Here is a 16182-nt window from a genome sequence, read left to right on the forward strand (position 1 = left end):
CCAAGGTCACGCGGCCAGTTCTGGGGGTCCTGGTGCCGGGGGCCGTCGCAGGACCCTTACTCTCCCAACACACTCGACCCCGGGTAGGGGCTTTTCCATTAGGGGGTTAAAAACCGGCCTGAGGGTGTTAAAGTGAGAGCTGACAAGCAGGCAGTTAAAGATTCCAGACTTTCCAAAAGCAGACGATGTGCAGTGAGGATTTCCATCGGGCGGCAGTGATATCGAGTAGTAATGCGTTTGCCGGCGTCCCCGGCCGGCGACAACGTTGGAACATGCGTACACACGAAGGAATGGGCACAGGTGGGGACCCGGGCACAGGTGGGGACCCGCGCCCAGGTTCCCACTCGAAGCAGGGCCGCCTGGAGACCCCGCCCGGAGCAGGGTCGCCATGGCGCGGTCCGCAGCCCGTCTGCAGGGGCGCCAGGTTTACCGTCCCGCGCGGAAGATCCGTTAACTGGAAAGGACTACCTCAGCCGGAAAGCCAGGCCGGGAGTACCACACCCAGTACGAATCCCTGCGCCCTGTCGCCTCCGCACCGTTTGTAGGGGTGGGCGGAGTCCGGTTCCGCGAGATCCCGCGGGAGCCCCTCCCGCGCAAGAGCCGCAGCACCGCCCCTTTCCCTGCAGCAGGCGCCCTTTCTCCTTTCACGTGACCAGGAGCTCCCCGCCCCTTCCGAGGCTTGGCCCCGACGCACGCTCGTACGCACGCACGCACGCGCGTGCTATGTCGTCAGTTCCGGGCAGCGGCGGCGCGGGGCCCTGCTTCCGCTTTCCTCTGAGGCGCGGGCTTGGGTCTCAGCCTGCTCGGGATTATGGCGGCTACGGCCACAATGGCGACCTCGGGCTCGGCGCGGAAGCGGCTGCTCAAAGAGGAAGACATGACCAAAGTGGAATTCGAGACCAGTGAGGAGGTGGACGTGACCCCCACGTTCGACACCATGGGCCTGCGGGAGGACCTGCTGCGCGGCATCTACGCCTACGGTCGGTGAGCTCGGGCCGCGGGCTGGGGCGCCCGCGGGGAGCGGGGGGGCCCGGCCGGGGGTGGTTCCCGAGACTGGGAGTGCGGCCGCCCCGGGGCTGGGGGTCGGGGCTGAGGCCGAGCCCGGGGGCCCTGAAGGGCGACCCCCGCCCCCAGCACGTGTCTCCACCCCCGTCTGTGTCGGCCGGTTCGGGTGTTGTTCTCCCGGCGGGGCGCCGTGCTGGGTCCCGCGAGGGCTGCAGGGTCCAGCGAGGTCTGCAGGGTCCTCCTTGCACCCCGGAGTCACTCATTCAGCGGATGATTGTCTTGCGCCTGCCAGATGCTAGGAACGTGCGCGGCTCTAGGCACTGGCGGCTTAGTAGTGAACCAGGCAGGCCTTAGGGAGCTTGTTATGTTTGGGAGAAGGATTATATAGTCAGTGGTAATGGCTACGAAGAAAATAAAGCGGGATAACGGAATCAAGAGTGATTGGTGGGAGGCGAGAGTTAAACTAGTAGAGCACGTAGGTAAGGGGGCTCCCAGGAGGGGCTGGCATTTGAGCTGAGATCTGGGCTAAGGAGCCCGTTATGAGAAGATTATGGTAGAACTGGGCAGCTGGTGCCAGGGCCCTGCAGCCGGGAGCCTTATGCATTCCAGGAACAGAAAGAATCTCCCTGTCCTGGGAGCCTAGGGGCGAGTTTTGGCGGGGGGGGTGGGGCGCAGATCTTGAAAAGCGTGGTGCGAGGTGATAGAGTTTGAATTTTATTTCTAAGTGCAGTGGGAGGCCATTGGAGGGTTTTAAGCAGGGAAATGATGGGATCAGATTTACAGTCACAGAGGTGGTCCTGGGTGTCTGGATATGGGGGGGAGGTGAGGCAGGAGAGGAAGCAGGGAGATGTTAGGAGGCTTTTGCTCCAGTCCAGGGGAGTGATGATGGTATTGTGGTGGAGATGGAGTACTAACAGGGTTTGCTGATGGGTTGAATGTGAGCAGGAGACGCAAGTCCTGGATGTGTGAGTAACTGGGCAAGTGATGATGCCCTCTCCTCAGGCGGGGAGCACTCGAGGGAGCTCTTCTTGAATGAGGAGAGCTTGAGGGACTTGTAAACCATCCAGTAGGAGATGTCAAGGAGGCAGTTGGGAAGAGGTCGGGCTGAGGATGTAGACGGGCGTGATCAGCATCTGTGCTTAATGCCTGGGACTGGGACGGACATCTTTTTTATCCAACAGTCCTTGATGTCATGACAGTCTAGCACAGAGAAGGTGCGGAGGGAATGGGGGGTGAAGAACCATTACAGCTGGCCCTCGTAGTGTGGCCGACAGCCCTGCCTGCCTCTTGGCACCCGGGACATCCCTGCCCTAAAACACTGTTTTTAGTTTCCCATCTACTTGCTGAGTCATCCTGAGGGGTTTAAATCATCTGTTATATTTGCTTTTGTGTTAGATGGGAAATTGTACTACATTTTAAAAGACTACCAAAAATTAATTAAAGTACATTATTTGTACGTAAAGTTTTGTTTGTTTACTTGGACAGTAGAGGGGTGGTGGTGTAGTTCATGTAGCTGCATCAAGGCAGGAGGAGTAGATGAAATGGGGTTGTAGGTGATAACAACCTGCAGACTTACTGCTGGTGGGGAGTGGTGACTACAGCACTGATGGGTTTATATTCCTTTTTTTAACTTAGAAAGTAATACAAAAAAAAACCCCATTAGTGCAGGTTATTGTAATATAGTCAAACAATACACAAGTAATTGGAGTAAAATATGAGCCTCCCTCACTCCATTCTCCAGGAGTAACCACCAACATTTTTTTAACCTAACTGGGGTGTCTATATTTTGCAACAGTGTTCCTTAGAGATTGTGTCTGTATAAATAAGATGGTGTGTTAGTATAAAAATCCACTTCAGCCTACTTCATTCAGCAGCTGTTTCTTGAGAGCTTAGTATGTTGGCCATTGGGTTAGGAGGGGGTGGGGGATTTTAAAAAGATAACATCCTCGGCACAAGGAGCTCCAGTGTATGGTTGCAAGTATGCTGTCCTAGTGGTTAGAGCTCATTTTTTCTGTTTTAATTTACAGGTTTTGAAAAACCATCAGCAATCCAGCAGCGAGCTATTAAGCAGATAATTAAAGGGAGAGATGTCATTGCACAGTAAGTCTGCTCATGCAGAGGGGGAGTCAGGTGCTAGTTAGCACAGCAGTGTGTAGTTCAGTGCTTCTTCATTCAGATGCCGTTACCAGCTCTTGCCTTGACTTTAGCTATGGGCTGTTTGTTTTTAGTTTTGCATCCTCCACTCTAGAAAGCTTTCTTTTTTTTTTAAGCCAGCTTTACTTAACCTATTATTTGGCATATGGAATTGTATATAATACTCTTTTAATAGCATTATTCCCTATTTGCCTAATTTTTAAACACTCATTTACAAAAAAAAAAAAAGTCTGTAATCGTAGTAAAGAATTATATAAAGGGGAATCTTTTTTTACCGCCTATAACACCCATTCTATAGATTCTGCAGCTCTATCACCCCCTGATGCAAAGGCCACATTTACTGTCCTTATCACCGGTGATTTAAAAGTTGTGACGTTATGCCTGAGTCCCACCACCTTGCAGTTAAGATATTGGTCAGGGGGTGGGGGGGAGTCGACTTGGAAGAAGCTGCCCAGTGCTTCTGCAGCTCATTTCCTCAGAGCACTGCTGGGGCGGAGGTTACATGAATGGGAGCAGTGGCATGTAGCCCATCACTCTAAATCCCATTTATCTGTGTTTTCTTTACTAGATCTCAGTCTGGTACAGGCAAAACAGCCACCTTCAGTATTTCTGTCCTCCAGTGTTTGGATATTCAGGTAATCTTAAACTTCTCTTTAATCCTAGGAAATACTTCCTTTACCTTCTGTAACTACAGTGTTCAAGAAGTACAGTTCTTAAATGTATCTAGTTGTACTGATTAAACACATTTTTAAAGAGAATCTTAAGTGCACACTAATATCTGAGCTAATATTCTGTCATAAATTTCTTTTTATTTAAACTGATAGTCTTTTTAAAAATTTTTATCGAAATTTAGTTGATTTACAATGCTGTGTTAGTTTCAGGTGTATAGCAAAGTGATTCAGATATATATGTGTGTGTGTGTGTGTATATATATATATATATAATTCCCTGTGCTATACAGTAGGTCCTTTTTGGTTATCTCTTTTTTTACATAGTAGTGTGTATATTTTAATCGCAGACTCCTAATTTATGCCTCCCTCCACCCTTTCCCCTTTGGTAACCATAAGTTTGTTTTCTATGTCTGTAAACTGGGAGATTTTTTTAACTAGTGGAAATTCTTGTCTGTAAACAAGAATCCTGACCAGTATACCCATTATCACTGGATATGCAATTTAGTAACATTCAGGTTCACTTACCTGAAATCAGATGTGTGGTTAACTTGAGATAATATTCAAAATAGATGTGAGTCTGAATTAGTGCAGTCTACCTTGAAGATACTGAGATTCTCTATTTTCTGACAAATTATTTTACCAGGTTCGTGAAACCCAAGCTTTGATCTTGGCTCCAACGAGAGAGTTAGCTGTACAGATCCAGAAGGTAAGACAGTTAAAGATGGCACTGTCGTATTTGCAAGTATAGTTGACCCTAAACAACACAGGTTTGAACTGCATGGATCCATTTATTTGCAGGTTTTAAAAAATGAATATGTACTACAACACTACATGATGTGAAGTTGGTTGGATCCAAGGTTAGGGAGGGCTGATTGTAAAGTCTTTGTGGATATCTGACTAGGCTGGGGTTGAGGGGTGTATGCAGTCGGTAGGTAGGCCGGCATACCTAACCTCCCTCCCTAACCCCCACGCTGTTCAAGCCAACTGATTGACTTAATCTAATCCAGTTTTTCTGTTCTGTCAGGTTTTTTTTCCCTGATTCCTAACATTTTGTGATAAATCACACATTATATGAGTTGCTGGTTTGTATGAAGTCATTTTTAGTGTGGCCTGTGTGATTCCAATAGATTTTGCAATCTTAGGATTGTACTTTTTTCCAAAAAAATTAAAAATAATTGTAAAAAATAATTGTAACTATTTTGTTTTCATAGTATAAACATTTTGGAAGTGTATCTGTTAAGATGTTAATAGCATTTGTGCGTGGATAGGATTATGAATTTTATATATTTTCTTATTTTTCTGTAGTTAATACATACTGCTTTTATAATGAGAAAACAGTAAAACTGACTTCATTCTGGCGCAGAAAAGAGTGGAAGGAGGAGACTTGGGCTCTCTGTAGTTTTATGATAGAAATAATGGCATAAACAATACCCGGTGGTCATCTTAAATTAGAACAGAAACAATCTTCATTTTGGGGGAACTCAGATGTTTCAGACTTCATAGCGGTCTTGGGGCAGACCTTGAACATGAATCTGTGTTTTAATTCAGGGCCTGCTTGCTTTGGGTGACTACATGAACGTCCAGTGCCATGCCTGCATTGGGGGCACCAACGTGGGGGAGGACATCAGGAAACTGGATTATGGACAGCATGTTGTCGCTGGCACACCTGGGCGTGTCTTTGGTAATTGCTTTTGTCTATAAAAAGTGGTTAAACAATAGAGGACCATTTTCAATTTGATACGCTACATGGTGGATTTTTGCATTTGCGTAACTTGTAAGAAGTGGAGGGAAGGTCCCTGAAATGCTGTGAAAACTGGTTGAAATGGCTGGCTCTTTACTTATAGCCTGAGGTCTACTTATTTTGAAATCTGATTTTATAGATATGATTCGTCGCAGAAGTTTGAGGACACGTGCTATCAAGATGTTGGTTTTGGATGAGGCTGATGAAATGTTGAATAAAGGTATATGAGTAACAAAAGAATTCATTTTCTATTGATGTAAAATTTGTAAATTTTCACAGCGTAAAATTGAAATGTGGAGCTAATGAACTCAGTGTAAGTAGTATATTCTTTGTGGAAAACAGTTATGCCCTGGGTGCACTTAGGAACATAAAACTCTGGTTTTTTTATGGTAGTGGTTTGTAAGACTGATGACAACCAGAACAACAGCATTTCAGCCAACCTGATGGGGTACTGCTTGTTGTGTGGTGGGTGAGCACAGATGGCTGAGGCGTGGAGCTGGGATGTGGTGCAGAGATGCCTGGTGGTGGTGAAGGGGTGGAACAGACAGCTGAATAAATCTTGTTTCATGGCAGTAGGGTATTTTGTGGTTTGGATGTTCCATAATTTATTTCAGTAGTTGTTTTTTATTGGTTGTCCAGGTTGTTTTTACTCTTTTATCGGTTATTTTTCAAGATAAATTTCTAGAATTGGGTTGTATTTCATGTATTTCTACCAAAACGTATGAGGACAAATATGTGAGGACCCGTAAGTCATAGCAGTTGTGCTCTTAGCACAGCAACTGGGAAATGCATAATGACAGCTGTCACCTTGGTTCAGTAACAGCTGTGGGCAGTACCTCACAGTGTCTTCACGCCTCCCCTCCCTGCACACCCCCCCTCCAGTCTTACTTCCATACCAGGGGTTCGGGTGGGTCATCCCCTTAGACGTTGGGGTCGCCTGGTGTGAAGGGAATATTTTGCTTCTCAGGAGTCACCAGTAACTCATGGGGTTCTTCCCAAGCGTTTTCCTGTTCCCTGGTTCTTGAGCAGTTCTCTCAGGAACCTAGAGGCTGATGCCACCCCTTGGAGCAGCCCTCCACCCCACCTCTGTCTTGGGCCCCTTACCTGGAGGCCCTGTTCTTCAGCTAAGTTAAAGGTACAGTTACTACGAAGTGAGGTCTCCAGAACCAGTGGCATCTATGTCAGCTGGGAATGTGTCGGCAGTATAGCTTCTGGCCTCCTGATCTCTGCAGTCAGAACCTCGCAGCCACCTGTCCCCTTCTCACACACCGGCTTCCTAACCCGTCCTGCAGGTGTGGTGGTGTGGTGATCCGAGGGCCAGGTCCTGCTTGCCAATGGGGTTTTTTTTTTTTTAATTAATTTATTTATTTTTGGCTGTGTTGGGTCTTCGTTTCTGTGCGAGGGCTTTCTCTAGTTGTGGCAAGCGGGGGCCACTCTTCATCGCGGTGCACGGGCCTCTCACTATCACGGCCTCTCTTGTTGCGGAGCACAGGCTCCAGACACGCAGGCTCAGTAGTTGTGGCTCACGAGCCTAGTTGCTCTGCGGCATGTGGGATCTTCCCAGACCAGGGCTCGAACCCGTGTCCCCTGCATTAGCAGGCAGATTCTCAACCACTGCGCCACCAGGGAAGCCCTTGCCAGCGGGTTTTATTCAGCCTGTACCATGTGAAATAATGTAAACTAGTTGCATTATTTAATTGGGAGGTTTTTAAATTAAGGTATAATTGACATGTAACATTTTCAGGTGTACAACATGGGTCAGTATCTGTGGGAGATTTTTTTTTAAGTGGAGATTTTTTTGGTGAAAATCTAGATCTCTGGATTTATTTAAAATGTGGCAGATCTGGCCACAGTGGATGCATACCCTCACAGGGCAGCAGCAGCTGGAACTGAGATGTGAAACTGCCTGCAGGGGTCTGAGGCTGTGGGCTCAGGGCTCAGGTTTCTGTTGCTTTTACCTGTTGGCATCCAGGACTCTTGGGTGGGGCTCTGATCGCTAGAGTACAGCAGGGAGAGGAGAGGGGATGCGAGAATTTGGTCCAGCTCTGTAAGAAGATTCCTTGTGAAATCTTGCACCTTACAGTCACAGTGCTGCGTCCAATTAAATGTGAACAGTTGATGTGCAACTTCTGTTTCAAAGTGTGCAGCCTTAAAAATTCCCCGTGTGTCTCATTCCTCATCCCAGGTTTCAAAGAACAGATCTACGATGTGTACAGGTACTTGCCCCCAGCCACTCAGGTGGTGCTTATCAGTGCCACACTGCCCCATGAGATCCTGGAGATGACCAACAAGTTCATGACCGACCCTATCCGCATTTTGGTGAAACGGTGAGGATGCCCTACTTCTCAGGTGGGACTAAAACACAGCATAGTTGTATTTGGGTTTTAAAACATGAAAGTTCTTTTTAATTTTCTCTTCTGAAAAGCCAGCTTTTATATAGTCTCCTTTGATCCAGTAATTCCAAATTTAAAAATTTGCTGATAGTATTTACTTATCGATGGAATTATTTACCATTGGCAGTAAAATGTGTATACTATTGAACAGCCAAACATTTTGTTTAGAGCCATATACAAGGTGTGGTTAAAGGTTCATACTGATCCAGGGCTTGGGCCCCTGCGGTGGAAGGGGCGACTCCTAGGAGGATGTGGCTGGCGGGAGGGGCGGGAGTTTAATGCCCAGGCTCCTGGGCCGCTGGGGGTTGGGCCTGTGCCTGGAACAGCGCCTGGCCTGCGCACGTCCTCAAGTTTTGGTTGGAAGGATGAGTTGACAGGATTGTGTTTGTCCTCCAGTGATGAACTGACTCTAGAAGGCATCAAGCAGTTTTTTGTGGCTGTGGAGAGAGAAGAGTGGAAGTTCGACACGCTGTGTGACCTCTATGACACGCTGACCATCACTCAGGCTGTTATCTTCTGTAACACCAAGAGGAAGGTGCGTGGCCATCCTGGCTCTTTAATGTCCTTGTGGCGAAAACCAAAGATCGGTTTTCATAGAACTTAGGTATTTTCTGTTGAGGACCAGAATTACATGCTTTAGGCTCTGGGTACATGGTCTCCTCGGGCAGCCACTGGGCTCTGCCCTTTAGCTCAAAGTCACCCTGGACGATGAGCGGACAAGCGGGTGTATCCAGGGAACGTGTGCAGGGTGTTGGTCTGGTCCCTTGACTGAAGGCTCCGGGTCATTGGTTCAGGTGGGGCCCGGACACGCGTTCTTTGAGCTCCCAGGTGATGCTGATGTGCCGGCAGAGCTGAGAACCCTGGCAGCTCTCCTTGGAATAGGAAGAAGATTTGGACCACATTCCAAAAAAGATTCGAACTTAAATTTCAAATGAGAACAGTGACATATTGTCTTTTAAGAGAATTTTTGGCCCAGTATTTGCTGGGCAAAATTAAGTTTTCTACACAGCCAGTGAGGATTAGCCTGAGTTTTGTTTATATACATATATATATTTTTTTTTTGGCTGTGCTGGGTCTTCGTTGTTGCACGTGGACTTTCTCTAGTTGTGGCGAGCGGGGGCTACTCTTCGTTGTGGTGTGCAGGCTTCTCATTGTGGTGGCTTCTCTTGTTGCGGAGCAAGGGCTCTAAGCGCGCGGACTTCGGTAGTTGCAGCACACAGGCTCAGGAGTTGTGGCTCGCAGGCTCTAGAGCGCAGGCTCAGTAGTTGTGGCGCACGGGCTTAGTTGCTCCGTGACATGTGGGATCTTCCCAGACCAGGGCTCGAACCCATGTCCCCCGCATTGGCAGGCGGGTTCTTAACCACTGCGCCACTAGGGAAATCCCTAGCCTGAGTTTTAAGAGCACTTGTTTATGAATGTTCGAATTGGTTCTGCAGGGAATTGACATGAAATCCTGTATACAGTCTCTGGTTTGTGAGCTTATGGCAGCATCTATTGATTCCATCTGTAGGTTGACTGGCTGACGGAGAAGATGAGGGAAGCCAACTTCACCGTGTCATCCATGCATGGGGACATGCCCCAGAAGGAGCGCGAGTCCATCATGAAGGAGTTCCGGTCGGGCGCCAGGTGGGTTGGCTGAGCTCTCTGCTGTGGTCCTGGCGCTGGTGCTGTGGGCCAGCATTTACGGAGTGTTACCCGAGTTTTCCCCCCCACAGCTGAGCTCGGGCAGGTCACCAACTTGCTGGTGAGCAGGGCAGCCACTGCTGGTGTGATAGGTTAGGCTGAGATGAGAACTAGCCTTAACTATATAGGTCGGTTGCCTTATTTAGAAGCGTATTTTTCTGTTTCCAAATAAATGGAGATTTTCTATTTATCTTTTTGTATTGGTTTTAGCTTAATCCCACTGTGGCTAGAGAACCCGCTATGTGTGATTTCATCCCCTCAGCGTGTATTCAGACTTGCTTTGTGGCCCAGCACGGGGTCGTTTTACAAACGTTCTCTGTGCTTGGACAAGATGGGTGCTGTGTGGTGTTGGATTTCAGTTGCTAGCTGTATTTCTCAAACCTGCATCCTTACCCTTTTGCCCTTAAGTCTTGTTTCATCAGTGTTGAGAGTGCTGGTTTTCCTCTTGGGGGTTCTGTCCATTCTTGCGTTATGTGTCCAGAGACCTGAGTGTACAAGTTCAGAATTACTAGATTTCTGGAGGATTTAGCTTTTGCTGTGGAAGTGTCTGCCCTTCTCTACTAGGGCTTTTGTCCTGAATCCTGCTCTGTCTGACCATCCGCACCGGCTCTGAACGTTTGGTGTCTCCTTAGTACCACCCTTCTTCCTTCACGTCTGGTTTGTAGACTTAAGCTTTAGATGGATTTCATGCAACCAGCATATAGTTGGGTTTTATTTTTCCTTTTCTTTTAATCTAATGATAATTGCTGTCTTTTTTGTTTTTTAATTTATTTTATTTATTTTTGGCTGCGTTGGGTCTTCATTGCTGCGCGGGGGCTTTCTCTAGTTGGGGTGAGCGGGGGCTACTCTTTGTTGCAGTGCGCGGGCTTCTCATTGTGGTGTCTTCTCTTGTTGCAGAGTGCGGGCTCGAGGCGTGTGGGTTTCAGTAGTTGTGGCACGTGGGCTCAGTAGTTGTGGCTCATGGGCTCTAGAGCGCGGGCTCTAGAGCACAGGCTCAGTAGTTGCGGCGCACGGGCTCTAGAGCGCAGGCTCAGTAGTTGTGGTACACAGGCTTAGTTGCTCCGCGGCATGTGGGATCTTCCTGGACCAGAGCTCGAACTTGTGTCCCCTGCATTGGCAGGCAGATTCTTAACCACTACGCCACAAGGGAAGCCCATAATTGTCTTTTAACTGGAACATTTAGTCCACTTTCGTTTAATGTAAATACTGATATATTTGGTTTTAAATTGACCATCTTATAAGTGTATCTTACTTGTCATTTCTCTTCTGTGGTTCTTTTTTCTTTCTTTAGTTTGGATTTTTTGTTGTTGTTGTTGTTGTTCCTTTTCCCCACTTTTTATTTTGGAAAATGTTTATTTCTTTATGTTACTTAGTGGTCGCCCTGAAGAGTCATCAGCAGCTGTGGTTGCTTGGTACTTTTACCATCTCCCCTGAGAGCACAGAGAACTTGAAAGCCTGACTTCAGTGACCCCCCAGACTTCTGTCACTGTTGTCATGTGTTTTAATTTACATATATTTCAACCTCAACAAGAAATTTTTGCTTTATATAATGAAACTTATATAATGAATGCTACATATTGACCATACTTGTTACTCTTCTGTCTTTCCTTTATCTCTGAGCTTCCATCAGGGATGCATTTCTTTTTTTTTTTTTTAATATATACATATATATACATATTTGTTTATTTATTTTGGCTGCACCAGGTCTTAGTTGCGGCACGTGGGATCTTTAGTTGCGGCATGCATGCGGGATCTAGTTCCCCGACCAGGGATCAAACCTGGGCCCCCTGCATTGAGAGTGCAGTCTTACCCGCTAGACCATCAGGGAAGTCCCAGGGATGCATTTCCTTGTGCTTGAAGAATGTCTTTCTGTATTTAGTTTGGGTCTGCTGGTAACAAAAATGTCTGTTTTAATTTCTTTGGAAGTGTCTGCTTCATCTTGAAACACCTCCTTCTGACGTGTTGAAGGAGGCAATGCAAGCGGGATCGGTCCCAGAAGTCCTGTGGACACCAAACTCTGCAGACATTCTAATCCCTTATGTGAGGTGGCCTATGCAGTCGGCCCTCTGTATTTGGTGTTTCTTGGTTGTGTCGGTCCTGTGGGGATGTCACCTGCTGCTGCTTATGTAAAACAGTGTCTTCTCTGCAGGTTGCTTCTTAGGTCTGTTTTGTTTGTGTTTTGTTTCTGTGGTTTCACGCTGATGGGTCCATGTGTGATTCAGTCTTATTCCTTCCGTTTGGCACTTCTGTGACTCTTGGCCTTACCCCTCTGTTGGTGCCTTGGCCCCATTCTTTCTTCTTCCTCTAGGGCTCCAGTTATATGTGATTATCTGGCAGGATTATTTTCTCCTGTTCTGCTGTCCCTTTAGACTTTGAATGCTTCTAGACCAGCGATGTCCAATAGAAATATAATTCAAGTAAACATATGTCATTTAACCCAGTATATCATATCACTTCAACATGTAATCAACATTAAAAATATTAATGAGGTTTTTTGCATTTTTTTTGTACTAAGTATTCAAATCCAGTGTGAATTTTACACTGTAAGATAATCTCATTTCAGACCAGCCACTCCGGTGCTTGGTGGGCTGGTGGCCTCAGCATTGGATAGTGTGGGTCTGTGGTGTGTCAGATTCTGTCCTGTGTGAAGGACAGAGAGGTGTGAGTTGCATTTCTAATTTGAAGATAACTGTAAACACTGCACCAAAATCAGTGAGGCCGCTGTACTTGAGTTTTTGCTAGACAAAAGTAAAATGTCCTTCCCAATTATTGGTATGGGACTGGCTCTAAACAAATTAAATGCAGTAGTGTAAAGGATAGCCAATTTTTTTTTTTTTTTTATCAGCACACATGACCTAAGTAATGAAATATACCAAACGCGCCTTCTGAACGGGGCTTTCTGGTGCTGTCCCTTGTGCTTCAGCCTGCAGAGGGGCCAGTGTGAGGGGCCCTGATGTGTTCGTAGCCGGTCTGACCCTTTTTCTTTGTGCAGCCGAGTGCTCATTTCTACAGACGTCTGGGCCCGGGGGCTGGACGTGCCCCAGGTGTCCCTCATCATTAATTACGACCTGCCCAACAACAGAGAGCTGTACATACACAGGTAGGCAGCACAAGCTTTTCTTTGGTTTCACTCTTGTTGATGGATTTACTGAAACCTTTTTTGCTATGTTTACTGAAGTGATTTTGCTTTATTGTTGAAGAATTGGGCGATCAGGTCGATATGGCCGAAAGGGTGTGGCCATTAATTTTGTGAAGAATGATGATATCCGAATCCTCAGAGACATTGAGCAGTACTACTCCACTCAGATTGACGAGATGCCCATGAACGGTAAGACAATAAATCCGTATTTGTGATTGTTTTAGAGAGAGCTTCCTGGTTCCTGGTTTGGGGCACTTGAGGTTTTTCCTGCTTTTTTTTCTTTTGTTTTTGAGAAGTCTTTTGTGAGCCTTTAGTTAAATTTACAAATTTTCACTTTGTTTGTATTATTCCTTCTTGTTTATCTTCTCTTTCAGTTGCTGATCTGATTTGAACAATCTGCTTGCTGGAGCCTGTTCACCTATTTTGTATCAATTTGGAAATATTTAGGGGCAGTTTCTATTTAATGGGTTTTATGTGAACTCCCTTCTCAAAGTCCCCCCATGACAAACTTTGGAGATTCTGCCACCTTTTCTTACCCACGTGTAAATAATGCATTGCTTTAAGTCTTTTTCATTAAACATTTAACACTTTTCCCATAAACTAATTTGTATTTCTAATTTTTGTTTGCCCCCAGCTTTTCTAGTAACCTGCTGTCTGTATGATCTTGGGCAGTCATTTCACTCTTTTTTGATCTTTAAGATGGTGAAATGGAAGTGGTAAGCTGCCTGGCCTCTCCACACTTACCCAGATTGGTACCCAATCCCATTTCTTATGGACGGCAGGTGGGGGAGTTGAGACCATAAATACTTTTCTCTGGGTTGGCCTGGGTCTATGTGCCCAGATGCAGAGGGGCAGGATGGCGCCCTGGGCAGATAACTGGGAGGAAGGATTCACCAGCCAGGCTTCCTCTGGACTAATGAGCCCACCAGTCACGGCTGAGGAGGGGTTGTGCACAGGGCACCATCGGTGATTCAGGGAGGGGCAAGCAGGAAACAAGCCAGAAGGTAAGACACCTGAGAAACTTAACCTAATTGAGATGGCTGTCAAGTAAGGTAACAAGTGCAAACATCCACGGAAATGTGTATCCTTGGGGGTGATTCACAAGTGTTATGTTTTCATAACCATTAACTCTGAGTGTTGGTGAAGGTGTCGGGGGCGTGATGGTGGCGTCAGTAGGTACAGACTTTGGAAAGCAGCCTGGCTCTTGGGCAGTAGGAGCAATTAGAATACTTCCCTTTGAGGGCGTCCTTCTGCGTAGGCAGTAATCTGGAGTGCAGACTGCACAGGTGAGCTCACCAGTGTCCTCCAGCACCAGGAAAGGAGTGTGCATCACTGGGGGCTCGGGGAGGGAAGCGATGGGACATTGGCACTGACGCACATGGGTGGAGGTTCTTGGGCAGGTGCTTGGGGCCACTAGCGTCACAGGTCAGGTGGGTTCAGCTGTAACCCATGGTGGCTAAGTGTTGAAACAAGGGGCTGGTGTGTCAGGTTAGACAGAAATGTTCACAGCATTATTCATAATAGCCGAAAAGTGGAAATAACCCAAGTGCCCATCGACTGAAAGATATGGTAAGTACACATGAATATTATTTGACAATAGGAAAGAATGAAGTGCTGACACGTTGCAATATGGATGAACCTTGAAAATAGGCTAACTGGAAGGAGCCAGTCACAAAAGGCCAGAATGTTTCCGTTTCTGTGAAATGTCCCAAATGGGTAAATCCATAGGACAGAAAGCAGATTAGTGGTTTTCTTTTTTTTTTTTTATTTGTTTATTTATTTATGGCTGTGTTGGGTCTTCGTTTCTGTGCCAGGGCTTTCTCTAGTTGCGGCAAGTGGGGGCCACTCTTCATCGCGGTGCGCAGGCCTCTCACTATCGCGGCCTGTCTTGTTGCGGAGCACAGGCTCCAGACGCGCAGGCTCAGTAATTGTGGCTCATGGGCCTAGTTGCTCCGCGGCATGTGGGATCTTCCCAGACCAGGGCTCGAACCCGTGTCCCCTGCATTGGCAGGCAGATTCTCAACCACCGTGCCACCAGGGAAGCCCAGATTAGTGGTTTTCTGGGGGCTGAGAGGTGGAAATAGGGAGTGACTGCTAAAGGGTACAGGGCTTCTTTGGGGGTGATGAAAATGTTCTGGAACTAGACAGAGGTAAGGGTTGCACAATTCTGTGAATGTACTAAAAAGTACTGAATTGTACATTTTAAAGTGGTAAAATTGTGTGGTATGTGAACTATACCTCAAAAATCAGGTGGGGAATCTTACACTTCCTCCTCTAAAATTATACTTAAAGACAAAAAGGGCATGAGCAAGGGGGGGAAATATTTGCAAAGCATATACTTGACAAAGGACTTAAACTAGAAAATATCAAGAACTGTATGTGTAGGTAGAATGGTGGTACCCCCAAAATGCCCACATCTTAATCCCTGGAACCTGTGAATATGCTACATTAAATGGCAAGGACTTTGCAGGTGTAATTAACTTAAAGATTGAGATGAAATTATCCTGGATTATCCAGGTGGACCCTATCTAATCACATGAGCCCTTTAAAGTCAAGAATGCTCTGGGCTACCATGGGTCAGAGAGTGGTATAATGGAAGAGGCAGGATTGATTCTCAGGGGTGAGAAGGACTCAACCCACCATTGCTGGATTTGAAGATGAAGGTGCCACGAGCCAGGATATGGAGCAGCCTCTAGAAGCTGAGGAGGACGTCTGGCTGACAACCACAGGGACATGCGGACCTCACACCCATACACTCAGGAGACTGAATTCTGCCGACAACCTGCATGAGCAGGGGAGCAGATTCTCTCCTGGAGCCTCCAGAGAGGAAGCTGCCCTGCTGACACCTAATTTAGCCCAGTTGACCGTGTCAAATTTCTGACCTACAGAACTGTGATAGAATAAATCTGTGTTATTTTAAGCCACAGAGATTGCGGTAATTTGTTATGGTAGCAATGGAAAAACAATGTACTTTGTAACTCAAGGTCAACAAATCCAAGTAAAAAATGGGCAAGATACCTGAACAGACACTTCACCAGAGAAGATTTATGGGTGACAATAAGTCCATGAAAGATGCTCGCCATCTTCAGTTGCAAATCAGAACCGCGAGATCCACTGTCACTGAAACAGCTGAAAGTGAGCATACAGACCACACCAAGCGACAGCAAGGCTGGTAGGAGTGCAGAGTGGGTCACCCACTTTGGAAAACAGTTCCATCACACACACACCCTCCATATGACCTGACCATATCACACTTGGTGTTTGCTCAAGAGAAATGAAAACATGTCTGTTCACAGACTGGTCCATGATTACCACATCTTTATTCACAATAGTCAAAAACTGAAAACAATCCTAACATCCATGAAAATTTGATAAATGTGGCACCTCCATCCAATG

At 46.6% G+C, this 16182-nt stretch overlaps 1 protein-coding gene across 1 annotated transcript; it reads left to right on the forward strand.

Annotated features, from left to right (window-relative positions):
- Window positions 1-725: 725 nt before the first annotated feature.
- EIF4A3 (eukaryotic translation initiation factor 4A3) lies at window positions 726-13386 on the forward strand. Its single transcript, XM_061177128.1, has 12 exons — window positions 726-980; window positions 3033-3105; window positions 3728-3794; window positions 4474-4536; window positions 5379-5511; window positions 5711-5791; window positions 7757-7898; window positions 8361-8499; window positions 9475-9590; window positions 12640-12747; window positions 12848-12975; window positions 13161-13386. Exons 1-12 carry the CDS (start codon window positions 812-814, stop codon window positions 13175-13177), a joined length of 1236 nt encoding a protein of 411 aa, XP_061033111.1. The 5' UTR covers window positions 726-811; the 3' UTR covers window positions 13178-13386.
- Window positions 13387-16182: the final 2796 nt, after the last annotated feature.

Source organism: Eubalaena glacialis, chromosome 19 (assembly GCF_028564815.1).
Source record: "Eubalaena glacialis isolate mEubGla1 chromosome 19, mEubGla1.1.hap2.+ XY, whole genome shotgun sequence".
NCBI classification, from domain to species: domain Eukaryota; kingdom Metazoa; phylum Chordata; class Mammalia; order Artiodactyla; family Balaenidae; genus Eubalaena; species Eubalaena glacialis.

Coding starts and splice junctions, on each gene's coding strand:
- EIF4A3 (XM_061177128.1), top strand. CDS start 812: ATGGCGGCTACGGCCACAATGGCGACCTCGGGCTCGGCGCGGAAGCGG. Junction 4,537..5,378: donor TAGCTGTACAGATCCAGAAG/GTAAGACAGTTA, acceptor GTTTTAATTCAG/GGCCTGCTTGCTTTGGGTGA. Junction 5,512..5,710: donor CACACCTGGGCGTGTCTTTG/GTAATTGCTTTT, acceptor CTGATTTTATAG/ATATGATTCGTCGCAGAAGT.